General features: G+C 38.2%; 3 protein-coding genes across 4 annotated transcripts; all 3 read left to right on the forward strand.

The window, feature by feature from the left end:
* The first annotated feature begins 1444 nt into the window (after window positions 1-1444).
* Window positions 1445-8562, forward strand: arr3a (arrestin 3a, retinal (X-arrestin)). Of its 2 annotated transcripts, XM_014985924.2 has the most exons (17): window positions 1445-1479; window positions 3043-3074; window positions 3967-3997; window positions 4079-4139; window positions 4219-4263; window positions 4357-4547; window positions 5054-5113; window positions 5182-5258; window positions 5360-5495; window positions 5609-5693; window positions 5782-5854; window positions 6074-6211; window positions 6430-6513; window positions 6614-6637; window positions 6722-6771; window positions 6872-6891; window positions 8162-8562. In XM_014985924.2, the coding sequence occupies exons 2-16, from the start codon at window positions 3067-3069 to the stop codon at window positions 6874-6876; spliced, it is 1068 nt and encodes a 355-aa protein (XP_014841410.1). In that variant the 5' UTR covers window positions 1445-1479; window positions 3043-3066; the 3' UTR covers window positions 6877-6891; window positions 8162-8562. The 2 variants fall into 2 exon arrangements, with proteins under 2 accessions (XP_014841410.1, XP_014841409.1); XM_014985923.2 differs by lacking the exon at window positions 1445-1479 and having other exon boundaries at window positions 2753-3074.
* A 3394-nt stretch (window positions 8563-11956) lies between these two features.
* Window positions 11957-14885, forward strand: znrd2 (zinc ribbon domain containing 2). Its single transcript, XM_014985920.2, has 4 exons — window positions 11957-12063; window positions 12441-12592; window positions 13477-13561; window positions 13656-14885. The coding sequence occupies exons 1-4, from the start codon at window positions 12048-12050 to the stop codon at window positions 14084-14086; spliced, it is 684 nt and encodes a 227-aa protein (XP_014841406.2). The 5' UTR covers window positions 11957-12047; the 3' UTR covers window positions 14087-14885.
* A 913-nt stretch (window positions 14886-15798) lies between these two features.
* Window positions 15799-17354, forward strand: fam89b (family with sequence similarity 89 member B). Its single transcript, XM_014985922.2, is given in 3 exon segments — window positions 15799-16257; window positions 16755-16909; window positions 16911-17354. Coding segments are annotated over 3 exon segments (468 nt in total). The 5' UTR covers window positions 15799-16005; the 3' UTR covers window positions 16972-17354.
* The last annotated feature ends 391 nt before the right edge of the window (window positions 17355-17745 follow it).

Here is a 17745-nt window from a genome sequence, read left to right on the forward strand (position 1 = left end):
CTTTGATTAATTGCAGCAGAATACAAATACACAACACACAATTTAGATTTTGTTCTAATGTAAAATTTTAAGAATATTTTAGATTAGAACAATCTAATCTAATTAACTTGTAAAATTTTAAGAAAACACTATTTGTAATGTGACATCTGTAAAATATACAAAGCGCTGCAAATGGTTCGTTTTATCTGCAAGTCCTTCATGTAATGTTTGAGATTAAACTTCAGGGAGCTTTTTTACTTTAGGTTTTATCTTCTCCTTAGGAAAAATGAAACAGTTTCAGCTACTGATGACATATAAATCATCGGCTCAACTTGTGCTGTGTCCCATGTTTGCCCTCGCCTCCAGTTAAGCCTTTGATGTAACACTGCAGCATTTGGTTTGTGGGGCAAACATGTTGAACCCAGAGGTTTATAGTAGCTAAATTCTAACTTCATCAGCTTTCCCTCATTTTTGAGGAAAAAAATATTTGAAATTTAGAAATTTAGTTTTTTTAAGAAATAAAACCTATTGCATTAAAATTAATATTACTGCTAATAATAATTTCCAACAGTTTAAAACTCCATCAGTAGCTTGTCATCATTCCTTTAACTGTGGTATTTTGAGGCTTGAAGGGAAACACCACTGATCCTGTCTCACCTTTGACCCTTCACTAAGACAGTGCTGAATACGGCAGCTTACTCTGATGTTTCTATCGAGGCTCCATCATCCGTATTGTAACGTGACTGGGAGCTGCTAATCTGCTTCAGTCAGATTGACTTAACTACAGGGAAACCCCACACTGCCCCACAGAAGACCCCACATTTTCAGACTCATTATACCTTTCATTAGACTTCATTTAACTGCTTTTTTCAGACTTTGATCCCAAACCCAACAGTTGCATTTGAGATAGCTTTGACTATTTTTTCACCACTTACCGACGGGATCTTGTTGGACTTTACATTTCTAGCCTTCGTCTGTCTTTATTGGCAGTTCTGTAAACATTTCCATTAAGTCCTTCTATCTTATTTGTGGTTAATGCAACATGACTTCCAGCACAGGTCAGACTAAAAATAACAGCTTTAAAGGCTATTATTAAACTCTAAGTAGACATACTTTTCTGCAAATTATTTAAAGAAGTTTTAATCTGTACAACATTAAAGCACTAAAAGTGAAATGATAGGGATTTATTGTCCTATCTCAGTAAATGTGTGTTTTATAGTTTGATTTGTTGCTTGTGCAGTGAATAGCAGGCTGGATTAGCAGCCTACTATGACCATGCTATGTGGTGGCTGTTGGGTTATCTGAGGGACATTTTTAAACTCTTTGTGGCCCAAAATAAGCTGTGGGCTGATTCCTTAATTGGATTATGGAGGAGGCAACGACAGCAATGTAGCTGTTAACTCTGAAACCGAGACAGCAAGATGGTATATAAGGGGGCACCAAATGTCGCTGGCTACACTCTCAACTCGCCTTGACACACACTGACACTAAGAACCTGAGGTAAGACCTTCTTGTAGCGTTAATACTCATGATTTATACTACATTTACACATGTGCAGAGATCTATGAGTGTATGTGGATACTTGAAAGACAGATGACTGTAGACAATTGCAGGTTTTAGGAATACATACGTTATCACCCTGACAAGTTTGGTAAATTGGTAATGACCTAACTGGTGTATTTAATTAAAAAAATGCAAATGTAGTGTTATTGCATGTGAAAACCAACATAAATTATCTTCATTATATAAATGTCATACATAAATAAATGTAATATTTAATTAAGTCTTTTACTGCATTAAATCCAAAGCAGGCTGACATTAATAATTTAACAACAGATTTAAGTATTTGGTTGTGTTTTTTACTACATGTCATATAATCATCTTAATATTTACAGTATACAATATTACTGAAACATTGTCATTTTCTGATTTCATGAAGTCCTAAGTGTTAGTTGAAATAATCTGTCTTAAGGTCAGATATGTGATCACACACTAGCCACAGCAGAGTGATAATCTGGCCATGTGAGGTCAGTTTAAGTCGTATTCAGATTAAAGCAGATTTTAGTCGTTTTCTGTGGTGAGACTTTTCTCTTCAGAGTAAAGTTATGGCTTATCTTTGTGACTTCAACATCCTCAGCAGCCAAAAGATGGACAAACCAAATAACAATGTCATATTTTTCCTTACAAAACCCAAAAAGTAGCACAGCCAAACATGAGTGTAAAAGTTTTAACTTCTAAAACATCTTTGAGCAAAGACTTTTCTTTAGTTTAACAATGATTCAGTTTTATTTCTGTGATGTTCTGCACCTCTTTGGTTCAGCCTGAAATCTTCACACGTATCACTATAATCAATAACAAAATTATTAGTGCAAGATATTTGAGAGAATTTATACTTTTTGTTTAAAGGCTGAACTGTAAACTTCTTCAAGAATTTGACAATTTATTGCTCATGTACACATGTATCAAAACTGAAAGTAAACCTCTATAAATTGTAGGGCTTGAAAGTATATTTTTGGTCTTTCCCACGTTGCAAACGTATTTATCTAATCAAAAGTGCAGAAAACTACATGCAACATATTTGTGCATGCCATTTTTTTTATTAAATAAAGATGAAACTCCTGTTAAAAGACACAACTGACACAATTTGAAGCATTTTCTCTCATAATCCATTGTGACTATAGTTGTAATTCTTCTTTTAGGGCTCATGTGTCCAAAAATACCAACTCAAGATAAACATTTGGATGTTTCATCACTTAATCAATTCTCTTTAACTGCGAGAGAACAGACTGTGCTGAATGTAAACTGCCTTTTTGCTTGTGTTTTTTTCCTGGTGCGTATGTTTACGAGGTTGGAGCCAGCTGGCTGAAACAATAACAGCTTTGGCGTTGGCCTTTAACACCAGTGGCGTAATCTTATCGCAAAAGATTAACCTCCTACGGCCCTGGAAAAGAAATATCACCACACCTGCCACAAACCTGACAGAAGGCGCACAATCAGTGTTTTAAACGCAGTTTATGACCTTTCCATCACTTAAATTGACCTTTTTTGTCTTATCTTCCACAGGACACTTTGAAACATCTTCCAGAAATGGCAAAGTAAGTATTATTTATTTCACTTTTTCTTTTGTTCTTTTTTCATTCTCTTTCTTCTGGTTTTTTTTTCTTTCTTTCACAAATATGGGCCACACCTTTTAGCGTATATTTGGATAAAATGTTGAAAACCACTACATTCTGTTAATCAATCAAATTTAGTTGTGACATGATGAACCTTGAATAAAGATAAAAGCGCATAAATACTTTTGTGAAGTATTGTGATTGGGTGCTTTCAGTAGAAAGTTTAAGATTAAACTTTGAATCTAATAATTTTTTTTCACAAACTTAATTGCAGCAACTGCAACTGATTTGAAATGTATATATTAAGTTTTTATTTGACATTTTAATAATCCATTTGCATGATGCTTTATCAGAATCAACTCCTTTGAGTAAAGAACACATACAAATTTGTGTTTTTTTTTTACATCAAACTATTTCTAGAAGCACCATAAAGTGTTATTTGTGGTTTGTATGGACTCGTGAGGTGATGCGTTGTTTGAAACCTGATCTCAGACACTAACACTGTTAAGAAGCTTCAGGCGGGAGCAAAGAGGTTATCACCTATTAGAGAACTTTAGTTGCAGCTTTTATGACTCCCTCACCTGACCCAGCCTCTCAATCCGGGTAGGATGAGGTAAAGCGGCTCCACACTTAGCTATTAAGTAATACTTAATACTTGACTGGATAAAGACTTGATAAAGCAGAATAAAGACTTACTGGGTCTACAGTTACATGCCAGATAAACCAGTGCTATCCACTGAATCTTAATTAAATCTACCATTCATTCTGACTTTAATTAGTAAATCCAGCAAGACTGTAAATAAATAACAGGTGACATAAGTACTGAGGAGATAAGGTTTTTAAATTTGTGTTTTTTTTTCTCATTTCTTCTCAGGATTTTCAAGAAGACCAGTGGAAATGGAGGGGTTAGTGTTCCTCTCTTGCTTCAACATTTTGGTCATGATGTTCTGACTTTTCTAACTTCTCCAACTGCCTCTGTCTGACAGCTTACCCTCTACTTGGGGAAGAGAGACTATGTGGACCACGTGACTGCAGTGGACAGAGTTGGTGTGTGTTTTATTTTAATTTCTCCATATTTCTGAGGTTGTAATGTTAAGATTTTAATCAGAACTCTTCCCAAATCCAGATGGTGTCGTCAAGGTGGACACAGCAGATTTTGGTGACAGAAAAGGTAACACAAAAAAAGATTCCTTCTGGACTCATCTCCTTGGAGAAAAAAGTAACTCAGCAATGAATAAATATTCAAATGTCGTCATGTTTGCAGCTTTCGTGCAGCTGGCCTGTGCCTTCCGTTATGGTAGTGAAGACTTGGACGTGATGGGCCTGTGCTTCAGGAAGGACATCTGGTTCGAGCAGACGCAGATCTACCCTGAGTCCAACAAACCGCAACTGAGCGCCATGCATGAGACCCTGCTGAAGAAGGCGGGGGACAACGCCTACCCCTTCTCCTTTGAGGTAGGGGAGGATTTTCAGACCTCAGCTGGGTCAACGTTTCATGCCTCTGTCCATGGTGCTGATCCACTCTGCTGGAACTGCTGGGAAAAGTCTGTTTTCATTGATGTCAAATTCAAAATAAGTTAGAAAAGAGACTAGAAGTGAAAAATGTTTATTAAACTTGGCATAATGTTAAGGCTCAGTGTTTATTCATTTAAATAGTTTTTATGCTGCCATTCATCTGAATGCTAATAGCTGTGCTACCATGCAGCCAATACTACAATTTTTTGACAAATGTAAGAAATTAATCATACTGAAGTTACGTAGAATTTAAAAAAAAATCAAATGGATTTCATAGAAAGAAAAACAGTACTATTACTTTTCCACTCTATATGTCCAAACTGAAAAACATGGATATGCAATGAAACAATACTGAGGCATTCAGACATTTTGAAAACAAATCTTTGTAAACAATGTAATGAAAAATGACTTGTTTAATTAGAAGCTGCTTCATTTTGTTTTTCCAGATTCCCAACAACCTGCCATGCTCTGTCTCTCTGCAGCCTGGACCTGATGACAAGGGAAAGGTGTGCCTCTTTCAAACCCACACGTCATGAAATATGCAAGACCTTCAACATTTTGTGTCTCTTTGCAGGCTTGCGGTGTTGACTTTGAGGTGAAAACCTACCTCGCCATGGAGAAGAACAACCCAGATGAAAAGATTGAAAAGAAGTGAGTGCACTTTTGTCATCAGTCCTGCTTTTGTTTTCAGTCTGACTCATGTTTTCAGTGTTTATATCTGATGTTTTTTTCTCCCTGTGTGCTCCGAACAGGGACACCGCTCGCCTTGTCATCCGTAAAATCCAGTACGCCCCGTCTCAAGTGGGAGCCGGCCCCAAGGCTGACATCTGCAAGAGCTTCATGATGTCTGACAAACCCGTTCACTTAGAAGCATCATTGGAAAAAGATGTAGGGGGGCAAATTTATTTTACTTATCTGACCTTTAACCTTTACAACACTGAGATACTGTATTTATAAAACAAAGAGATAAAAAAAACCAACTAATTTCTGTGTTTTTGCAGCTCTACTTTCACGGAGAAACTATTCCAATTAAAGTCAAAATCAACAACGAGAGCAACAAAACGGTGAAGAAAATCAAAATCACTGGTGGGTTCCTGTGTTATTGATTTATTGATCATTTAATTAACATCTAGACCCGCCCTGAAAATGTATCTACTTCACTCTCTTCTCACAGTGGACCAAACCACCGACATTGTTCTCTACTCAGCTGACAAATACACCAAGGCTGTTCTTTGCCAAGAGTTTGGGTACGTCTTAGAGCCTAGCAGAAAATAAAATTCAGTCAAAGTGATGGCAAGTCAACTTTACAGATCGGGGAACAAATAAGCAAATTTACCCCAAAAATATAAGGCAAGCCAGATCCACCAAACTGTTTGCCTGAACTGTTAGGAAAGACCACATAAAACAGATACATTAATATAATTTTCTGATATTATAATGGCATTTGTTTATGTTTGTTTGTTCAGAGAGACAGTGGATGCCAACGGCACCTTGGATAAAACTCTGAGCATCACACCACTTCTGTCTGACAACAAGGAGAAAAGAGGTCTGGCGTTGGATGGACGGCTGAAGGATGAGGACACAAACCTGGCCTCCACCACTATGTCAGTGCAAAAACAACACATCAGACACAGCTAAAAAAAAGAAAGAAAAACAAGATTAAGTTGTGTTTTAACTGTTTACACCTTTGGATGTAAGCTCTTTTTAGACGTTATAGTTTTGCTGTTGCTTCTTATGAAATCCATGATGTCGTATGGTAGTACTCTTAACTAAAATAAACCTGTTAATCCCTGAAATCCTTGTAAATCCCTCGTTCACACAGGCTGCGGCAGGGTGTGGAAAAAGAGGTGTTGGGTATCCTGGTCTCCTACAAGATTAAAATTAACCTCATGGTGGCTGGAGGAGGGTGAGTCTGTGTCACACCTTTTTGTCTCAAAGAAACCTAAAGATTAAAGTGGATTAAATGAAGAAGGAAAAAATCTTATAATGTTGTTCTTACCCCTAAGCCTGCTGGGCGGCCTTACTGCCAGGTAAGCAGCGTCCATCACAGCAGTTATATCACAGCTGATTAGCAAGCAGCTCTTGCTAATTGTTTGGTTTCTTTTCTTGCACAGCGACGTCACAGTGGAGCTGCCACTGAACCTCATGCACCCCAAACCTGAAGGTATTTTTTCATTATTAACACACATTTCAGGATGTCTTAACTATCCGTGCTGATATTAATGAATTGTTGTTTATTTTTTTAATTCCTCCAATCTGGGCAGAGTAAAGGATCAGCATCGCTGTAAGTACCGCTTTTAGATTTCGGTGTCAGAAATTATGTAGTTTAGGTTCTGAAATTTTTGTGGGACCAAAACGTCAATTTGTTTTATTATACCAGTACAATGTAGTTTCTCATTGGATGTATGTATTTGTATTCTTCCCCTGTTACTCTGATAACCAAAATAAAATCCAGTGCAAGAGATTTTGTTTAGAACTTGCCTAACTTGTAAGATGAATCCAACTGGGTATAATTTAGTCTGTAAAAAGCTAAACCAGGGGACAGCGATCCAAAAACGTTTATCTGCAACAACTAAAGAAGGTTTATGGTTAAATAGTAATATGTGTGTTTATGTGTACAGGTTTTAAAACAGAAAATTTTAAACTTCTACAAATAAAGAAAGTATTTTCTTACATACAATAAAACATATTGTTTTGTTACAAAGTGGCAAAAATGACAAAAAACATATTTCTGTTTTATTTTGATGTTGAATTAATATGCATCTGTTGCATTAAAATTAACAGAAAAGTGCAAACATTTCTGTTTTTACTTCTGTCAAATTTCAAATCACTGGTCAGTTCTGTATCAATGCTAGCCAAACTTATTAACAGCCTCTTTGGAGGGTCAAAAGTGCAACCTGTGGCCACACTGCCATGACCAAAGCTTGGCAGGCCATACAGAGAAAACGTTAACCACAAAAACAGCAAAGAAGCCCATGGAAACTCTGGAGGAGCTGCAGAGAACCTGAGCTCAGTTGAAAGAATGAGTTGATATTGTAGCAAATCTGGAGTTCAAGGAGACTGAAAAAACAAAGTAATCCTGGATGAAAAGCTGTTGGATGTTTCTCTGGACTTAAGACCCCAGCAGAGATTAACCTTGATGAAACTACAGCCAGCCAGTGATACTTTTGAGTGGTTAAAATTAAAACAGCCTCATGTGTTAGAATGGCCCAGTCAAAGTTAAGAGTTTAAGAATCTGTTGCAACCTTTTTTTATAAATTATGTCATCTTCATCTGCTCTGAGATATTTTAAAATGTCCTACAAAATTCCAGATGTGAAAAGCTGTAAAAATACAATCCAAAAGACCTGCAGCTTTAATTGAAAGTTTCCTCTACAAATTATTACCTCTTGGGGCAAAATACAAATACATATTTCTGCCCCCTTGATTCAACCTTAAATGAACCCTAAATGAATATTTCAAGATTGTATAAACATTTCTAAAAGGCCCTGTTGGATGACTCAATCTCTAATACTTCACAAAAGATTTTTAAATTTTGTGCTTGATCCTAAACAGAGAAGATGTTACACTGCAGATTGAGAAGACACCCACAGAAAGACAGCAAGATAACCAAAGGAAGTAACATGACACCCAGAAGAAGAAGATTGTGGCTGGTGTCAGGAAGTGAAGAGAAAAACATTTCAATGCAGGACAGAAGGAAATAAGATGTAACATCAATCCCCTGTTAGATCTTTTGTTGTTTCTGTTCACGTAGAGAGAGCATTGCCATGTAGCTGTAGAGAATGTTGGTGTTTAAAACAAAAATAATGCACAAGACCCTTACTTAAACCCTCACATAAGTGGAATTTTCTTTCTCCCATAAAATGTCAGTTCGAAGCCCATAAAACCACTGTGCTTTTGAAGTCTGTGATATACTGTACTTACCCATACAGAAAAATAAATGACTTGGAAAGAAATGTTTTTGTGTTGTCGTTGTTATTTCAAAGTATAATTATTTATCTAAAGTTTTTTTCCCTTTAATCTTTGCTGATATTGTTTGTAGCTGCTTAATGATGGAAGATGTTGCACTTTTGAAGCCTCCCTGTTTTTGGTGCCTCTATCCATAGTTCTGAATAATGTCAAGCAGCTTTCTGAGAACAAAAGTTCAGTTTGTCATTAATTCTTATTAACATGGCCCTGGTTTTAATACTGTCTGTTTTCTTAATAATATTGGAATCATTTAATGAGATTAAATGGATAGTATCTTGCAAATATTTGAATATCATTTTAACTTTCTCCGATTTCAAGAGCTGTGCAGTTTACAGCATCTTCTTCCCTTCTTATGAAGGGAAGAAGATGAAAGGATGGGAAGAAGATGCTCTGGTGGGTTTGGGTTTAAAATGTATTAGGAGAAAATGTTGTTTCCAAGTGGCTTGAATAGGAGTGCAGGATCTAAACCTTTGATGACAAGTTTTTCTTGCATGAGTTCCTACCTCATGGGCTGCACAGTGGTGCAGTTGGTAGAGCTGTTGCCTTGCAGCAAGAAGGTTCTGGGTTCAATTCCCAGCCCTGGTCTTTCTGCATGGATTTCACATGTTCTCCCTGTGCATATGTGGGTTTTTTCCAGGCACATGCAGAGGGGGGCTTGAGCACCTGCCCTTTTTGCTCCTTGCCCCAAAGTGCCCTTTTGGTCAATTAGTTGTTTTTTTTTGTGTTTTTTTTGTTGGTATTATTTTCTAAGCCCTCTTCTGACACATAATAACATGTACTAAAATTATTTTTTTGTTTTATTTTGTTTTTTTGTACAACATAATAAGCCTTCCGGTCACCTTGTTACCTTTGACCTTTTGCCCGTGACCCAGTTGCCTCTTGCACAGTGAGATAAGGCGGCTAACTGGGGCTCAACGTAGCGAACGATCCAGATTACAGATCAGTTTCTGGTGAATTATATATATTTAAAAAAACGTTTTGGTGAATAAAGTGGAGCAGACTTGCTGCTTGTCAGATGATGGAAAACGTTGAAGTCTCGTTTCTGCTTCAGTGGTTTAAGCAGAGAGGTAATTAGATACAACAGACACTCACAGGCCTCTGTCTGCCTTTCTCTGAAGAACTACTGAGGGGAGGAGACAGCCAGGTGAGGAGAAACTGTTCTTATCTATCGAGTCAGCATTTTTATCATGCAGTCTGTTGTTGTTGTGCTATTAGCTAGCTGCTAGCTAACGACTTTGCTAGCAAAGCTAGATAACTGAAAAGCTTCTTCCCTGTGTACGAGGCACATCGCCCGTCCAAAACCGATCATCTCCATAATGGATATATGTCCGATCTTCTAATTTCCTTTGCTGCATAATGTACATCGCATTTATTCTGGCGTTAAGTAAATGTATCTTGAAAGAGAATAGCACTTAAATAAAAGTCCAACAAGGATATTCATTTAGAATTAAAAATAACTCACCCTGAATTACCATGATAGATAAAATGTGTCACGATCCGTGTTTCGGTGTGTTTATTTTTGAGTTTTTCTGTGTAGTCCTGTTCCGTGAGTCTGTCTCTGCGTCTTCCCCGTTGATTGTTTCCCAGGTGTGTCTCATTCCCTTAATTACCCCGTGTGTATTTAAACCCACCTGTTGTCTGTGTTCCTCGTCGGGTCCTTGTCAATTGCTGTCTTGTGTTGCTGTCTGTTAGGTCGAAGCTCTCCAGTGGAACTGCTAAGTCCTGGTTAGCCTAGCTCGCAATTTCAGTCTTTGTTAGTGCTACCGGTATTAGCTGTTTGCTTCTCTGCCGTGCTGCCTGTTTTCCGGACTGTGAGCTCATCATTAAACTCCTCATCATCACTATAACCTGGGTCTCGGCGTCTCTCCTCACCACCTACCACACCATTTTATTACAAAATGTATGTCATTAATGAAGGGGAAAAATCTCAACCCTGGTTCGCAGAGTGTGTAGTTAATTTATTTCCCCAATTATTCAATGGGGAAAAAATAAACTAACCTCACTTAAGTAAAATAAAATTGTAATCAAAACTTTTGGAATTGTAATGATTTCTTTTTTAAAAACAAATTGTTTTGTTTAAAAAACTGTTTTTAAATTAAATAACTAATTTTTGTCTTGTGAACTTAAAAAGTTATTTGCCAAACAAACTTTTATTTGCACACATCAGAAATCTTTTGTTGCATTTTGGGTCCTGCCCATGACGTCATGTGAGAATCACAAGCAAAACTTTGAGTCAAACACAAACTTAGAATATCAAGAAAATATTTCTGACATGCACAAATAAGTTTGTTTTGCAAAAAAAAATCCCTTCATGAGACAAATGTGTGATTTAAATGTTTAAAAAAGTTTTAAGCAAAACTCAGCAGGCTTTTCCCATAGTGACATGCATTAACAATTCAATTTTTGCTTTTCTTTTTTTCTTTTTTTCTGCAGTTCCACCTTAAAGTTTGATGCAGCTCTGCTTTCCTGAATGGACCATCTTCATCTCCACTGCAGCAAACAGGCAGCTCTGTTTTATAGATTACAGTCACTAAAAGGTTGCATTGTGCCCTTGTTTACATTTTTAATAGTGTAATTCTGTAAAGACATAATATGTAAATCAGAGCTAAACCACCAGCTCTGATTTACATATCTCGCTAAATTGCGGATTTGAATATTGCAATACTTCCCTATAACAAAATAGACCTGCAGAAAAAATTACTAATAAAATATCTTACATATGCATAGTTGTATGCTCTGTATAGAGATTTACCTTAGCTTTGATTGTATATTTCACAATTTAACATTGTTTATTAAACTGTGAAAGCTGAGAGGCTTTGTTAATATTCTGTCCTAGAATGCGGTAAGATGGGCCCTTTTTTTTTTGAGCACCTGCCCTTTTAGTGGTCTCTGCACGGCCCTGCCAGGTACTCTGGTTTCCTCCCACAGTCCAAAAACATGACTATCTTAATTGGCCTCTCCAAATTGCCCCTAGATGTAAGTGTGTATGCATGGTTGTTTGTCTCTGTGTTGCCCTGCGACAGACTGGCGACCTGTCCAGGGTGTACCCTGCTTCTCGCCCGGAATGATAGCTGGAGATAGGCACCAGCAACCCTCCCGACCCCACTGAGGGACAAGGGTGTAAAGAAAATGGATGGAGTTCCTAACTCTGATGACCATATAACAAGAGGCCACCTGGATTTGTCTGGATTTTGGAACGTCCTCCAAAAATTGCAATAAGTGAGTGCTCCAGCCCTTTTTCCCAAGACAACTTTAACTTTAGGTTTCTCTTAGACATTCTTAATGACTGGGTTCTTAGCTGTTCAACAGCAGTTTAAAAGCCCAAAGAAAAACGCTTTAAAAATCCCGTCTGCGTTTAGGTTTTGAAAAAGCTGACAGGTGTCACCGGCAGGGGGCGGTAAACGCCACCTAATACTTTAACTAGCCACGAAGAAGACACATCACTCACAACGTGTAGCAGCAGTGAAGCAACATGGCTTTGAATGGAGGTTTGTGAACGTAACTGTCTGTTAATTTTGAAGTTTTAAGAAACAACTTGTATAGTTTATGTATAATTGTATTTAGCATTAATTTCTGTCAGCTTATATCGACTGAGCTGCTTCGTGTACGTGTTGTTATCCTGACGTTACCCCGGTTGCTTTGACTGCTAGCTTGTTATTATTTTCTGACAACTGTCGTAGCAAGCAAATAGAGATCAATAAAACTTTACTCAAGCAAATTAACTGAAAGCTTTACAATGTGTAATAAGCAATTAGACAGGTAGCATGTTTGTAACGATATTACAGAAGTGTGTGTATGTAGCATAGCTGATATTATCAGAGTGTGTTTGCTCGGATGTTGTTTTTCACTTGTTGCCGACCTGTAGATGAAGAAGACTTTGAGTGGGAGCCTCCAACAGAAGCTGAGATGAAGGTGATCCAGGCTCGCAGGGAGAGACAGGACAAGATCAGCAAGCTGATGGGAGATTACCTCCTGAAAGGGTACAAGATGCTGGGGGACTGTTGCGAGGCGTGCGGGGTAAGCAGGACGTTTGCTTGTAATAATCTAGTCAGAATAAAAGCGGAAGCACTTCATATACTCTCATATTGAGAATGAACTCAAGCACACTGATCAGGAATAGTGATATCACTATTACTGTTTCAGACCTCATTTTACTGTCACAACAGTCCAAATATGTTGAATTACTAAGATTTTAGTGTTAGATACGTGTGATGAGAGGTGATTGGATCTGGAACGTGTCTTCTGATATTTCTCTTAACTTCCTCAGCCAAAATCAGTTTTTCTCGCTCATCTGTCAAGTTGGACAACATGGGCCAGCCTTCGGTCCCCATGCTTATTAATCATGCTTGTGATACAAGCATCACTGAACTACTTTCATGCATCATGAATTAAAATATGGTACTTATAAAATCACTAAATATTTTTGCAGTCCAAGGAGTTTGTTGTTAATCCCCAAACTCTTGGAACGAGGCTGCAGTAATCTATTTTGCACCTTTTTCCTAGTACTTTTTCCTTCTTCTCAACTTTCCATTAACATGTTAGCTTCTGTAGCAATGACTGTTTAGGGCTTTTTGTACTATTATGTCTCTTTTTAAAAAAATTGGTTTTAAATAATATTCAACTGTTCTGGGAAACTGAATGTTAAGTTTTCATTAGTTATAATATTAATATTATGCATTAGCATTGGTAAATATGATGATATCAATTGTGATATATGCCTGTTTCGGTGTTTCCGTCTTTGTCGTGTGTGCTTCCTGTGACCTTTAGCATTTTGAAGATGCTGAAGGTCAGTAACAATTATTGCACTGCAGACATTTACAATCTGAGTAAAAATCAGTGTTACTGGGAGCAAAACAATGGAGAAAGATTCACTTATCTAAGGCATGTGTTTGTGTTTCCAGACTATTCTTCTTCAGGACAGACAGCAGAAGAACTACTGTGTCTCATGTCAGGAGCTGGACTCTGATATTGATAAGGACAACCCTGGTAAACTCCTATATGTTTTTTTTTCTGTAGTTTTTATTCTCCTTTCTTCTTTTTACAGATGTTTAAGTTTATCCTCTTTTTCTTCTTTTTATAGCTCTAAATCCACAAGCTGCCTTGTCCCAGGTGAGAGAGCGGCAGCTGGCAGCCCAGGTCCCGGCAGCGGCTCCTGAACTCAACGGAGGACCAACCAGCAGTCAGGCAGGCGTGTCGGTTCCTCAGCCCAGACCGGAGCACTGTGAGGGGGCCGCCGCCGGAGGAAGGGCCCTGTTGCCTCCACCCGTAGTCGCGTCTCCACCGCCTACTGCCTCCACCACCACCCTGGCTCCCATCCGTCCCCCGGTTTGTCCGCAGAACTCCACCCTGCGACCCGTTTTGGAAGAAGCAGAAGAAGCGGTTCTGACTAAACTCCGCTGGGCCACCGCCCAGTTACAGAGCTCGGCCTCGCTGGAGGCCAGCATCCAGCTGTGCAGCCTAATCAGCAGCTGTGCCAACTCGCTGCAAAGCCTCAAGGAGCTCAGCCAGTAAGCACACAGGACAGACAAAAGGCGTAAAGTGATAGGAGCGCTGGTTCTACTTTGCTTCGGAGTACTGACTGTTGCCTTGCTTCTCTATCTCTGTCTGAATACTTGCTTACAGCTGAATCTGAAGTTGTTCCTAAACACACTTGAATTAGGATTCAGATGTTTTAAAGTGCACGACTTACTCCTGAAATTATGCAGGCATGCACCTAACAGAAAAATGACATACTGATGTAATGGCTTTTGTCAAATTGTAACTTAAAATTTCAAACATTTACTTGTTCATATTAGTTTACATGTATCCTATTGAGATTATTAAACCAGGGAGATTCTACATAGAAAATGAAATCTTGTGATCTTGTACTCTCTAGTTTCTCCACAGCCATCTGCAAAATGTTGCTGTGCTGCAAATCAGATTTGTTAAATTAACAAATTTATCCTGCCTTCACACGCCTGAATGTGATGTTGCGTACATCTGACCTTTGGGAGATCAGTTGCAGTTCAAAAGTTGTTTGGCTTGACTTAAAAATTCTCTTTTTGACCCCCTTGAGATGCAAACGTGATTTGTGAGGCTTTTGGAAGAAAGAAAAACTGTCAAGTAAAGCCGACAGTCATGTGGATGATTTGCATGGATGCTTGTCTGAGTTTTATTTTCAGTTTATTATAGCAAGTAGAATAAATACATCTTTGCAATTGTACATCATATGACAGCACTTCATTTATAGATCCCATCCTTAATGATGTGTCCAAAGTAGATAGTGTTTTTTAATAATGGACCAGAATAAATCCTGTTCTGAAGTTGCAAAGTGTGTTTCTTTCCACAAGAGGGAGACAAAAATTATCTATTTTTAAGAAATGGGTGAAATAAAAATGATATGAACTGAAATTATTATTCCCATTGACTTTCACAGTTCTTAAGTAATACAGTGCTCTGAAAAATATTTGGTCTACTTTTATATTTATTTCATGTCACAACCTTCTACATATAATATTGGGATTTTTTTAACTGACCAACAAAAAGTGAAACTTAATTGTGAAGTGAAAGGATACCAGCTGTCCAAGGTTCTCATATGAAATCTTGCTGAGCTGTGCATTATCCAGCCTCTTCTACTCTCATTCATAAAGTCAAATACAACAATTCCCAGCAGAGTCAATTGGCCAACGCTGATTTAAGCTCAGCATAGATGCAGCTGCCCTCAAAAGGATTCTGGCATTTGATGCAAATATTTTGATGAAGAGGGAGCACAGCAGACAGGTCAGTGGAAAAGTTGAGGAATAAGAGGTCATAGTTCAAGCTATTGTCCGCAAGTGTGATGGCACATCAACAAACCTGCAGAAGACGGCATTAATCAAAGAAGCAGTCAAAAGGCTTATAGTAACTCTGGAGGAGCTGCAGAGATTCATTGTTCAGGTGGGGGAATGTGTTGACTGTTAGTCATACACTACACATTTCTGGACCTTTACTGGTAAGTTGCAAGATTTTCCTTCCAAACATTTAAAATGTGTGGAAGACCCACTTGCTGTTTCCGGATTTTAAGTGTGGAAAATAAAAGCATGTTGCTCTCTTCATCATCGTCAGAAGAAGTAGCTGCATCCACATCAAGTGCAGGAACTATTTAATTAGGTCGTTTAAAACAGAATCAGTTTCCCTTTGTAGCAAACAACGATGCGGGGATTTGTTTTGTCCGGGTGTAGGGGTGGGGAGGTGGGGGCTGTGAGTGAACGCCCCTTCTTTGACACAAAGAGCAGGATGCAAAACAAAGCCCGGAAGCTTCATATTCTTTCTGCAGCCAAAAATCCCTTGTCTCCCGTCTGAATCCAGGAAGATGATCTCATTTTCTTTGAGTAAACAGCGCCTTTGTGTGAGCAGCTGATCCTGAGAGGTTTTGATAGCGTAAAATCCACTTTTACTGAGGAAAAAGTGTCATGGACGGGAGTTTAAGCAGAGCAGACTATCGGGTTGGTGCCGCCGTGTTCGCCGCAGAGGGTCTGCCGCCGCTGCCTAAGAGCCTGAGCGGGATCCTGAACTCCAGCGGCGGGTCGTGGAGGGACATGCAGAAGATGCACAGCAAGAGGAGCCGCATCCAAGCCGAGATCAGCTGCAGAGGAGGCAGAGAGGCGGCTGCTGCCAAGCCCGGTGGACTGGACGCTGCGCTGGCGCTGCTGCGCAAAGAGATGGTAAGGTGTTTACTCATCTGCCGCAAAGCATCCACGGTGGGACAGTAAATCTTCCTGTGGGACATTTAGGCTGTAATTAGAAACTTAAAGTCATCAACTTGCATGACCTTTGACTTTAAGGAGGGGGAAAAAATGATAGCTTCCCATGAACTGTTTACGTGACCAAATTAGGGAATTAAAACTTGAGTAAGTAATGTCTTTGCCTTCTCTTTGTGCCTTTTCCAGAGCAGAATGGATGTTCTGTTACTCTGTCATTTTCCCTTGTGGAACCTTTAATGGCTTAAGCTTTAAATTAGTCACCATTTTTTCCATTGTTGTAGTTTTAAAAGGGACTTTAATTATCTATTTTTTCCTTTAATTACACAGTTTTTACATAATGTCTTAATAACTTTACCTTTAAAATACATTAGTTGTAATAATGAGCTAAAACACAAGGGTCTGTATGGGAGCTTTAACAATCTGGACTTTTCGATTCATTTTCTGCTTCTGTACTTCAGGTGGGTCTACGTCAGCTCGACATGTCTCTGCTCTGCCAGCTGTGGTCTCTCCATGAGGCCATCCAGGAATGCAAGGGCGAAGCCTCCATCACCGCTGATAACGGATACTCTGAGGATGAAGAGGAGGAGGAGGAGGTTGAGGATGATGAAGAAGAATGAGGATAAAGCACAAAATTCTTCTCAGCCTTCTCTCAGAAACTCCTTTCATTTTCACTAGTAAATATAAACACATGGACCAATGGTGAAAAGAGACCCTTTTTTTTAATTTATGTTTTAATTTATCTCATGTTGTACCTGTTTATCCGGCACATTTTGCTCAGTAAGAAAACATTCGATGCTTGTTTTGTAGAAAAGCAGTTAACTAAAAAATGTTTTATGAGATCACTGTTATGTTCATGTTAACTTTAAGCACATTAATGTGGCTTTTATTATTTTCTTAAAGGTTAGTTTTGTTTGCCCATCACACATCATTCATATCATATGATATGAATCATATCATCATCCATATCAAACATATAACCTTATGGGCTTGAGAAAGAATTTAAGTACACCTTTATTTGAACTTTTATGCCTGATTTAATAAATTATTATTTTTCATCATTTGCATATAGTTTGTGTCTGAAAAGGTATGAACATTTACATGTTGGCATAACACTAAAGAGAGATTTGTTCTTCACAAAAGTTTTTTTTTTAAATTCTTTTTATGAAACATAAAACGCAGAAAAGAAACCAGCAGGTCAACAATGTTGTTTTGAACAGTGGCAATTATTACGATTTTTTTTTACATTTGTGCTGCGTATTTAAAAGTGGGGAAATTTTGATTGCATACAAAGAATGAATTCTTTGAGAGTGAATCCAAAGTACATGTAGGAAAAAAAGATTCAAACAAAAATGTATTTTCACCTTTTGAACCGTAGTCAACATGAAACCCACCAACACTCTGTCAATGCAGAATAATTTGGATTTGGCTCATGTGATCCTTTCATGAAGC

Source organism: Poecilia mexicana, unplaced genomic scaffold (assembly GCF_051168715.1).
Source record: "Poecilia mexicana isolate PSO_F unplaced genomic scaffold, ASM5116871v1 scaffold_14, whole genome shotgun sequence".
NCBI lineage: Eukaryota > Metazoa > Chordata > Actinopteri > Cyprinodontiformes > Poeciliidae > Poecilia > Poecilia mexicana.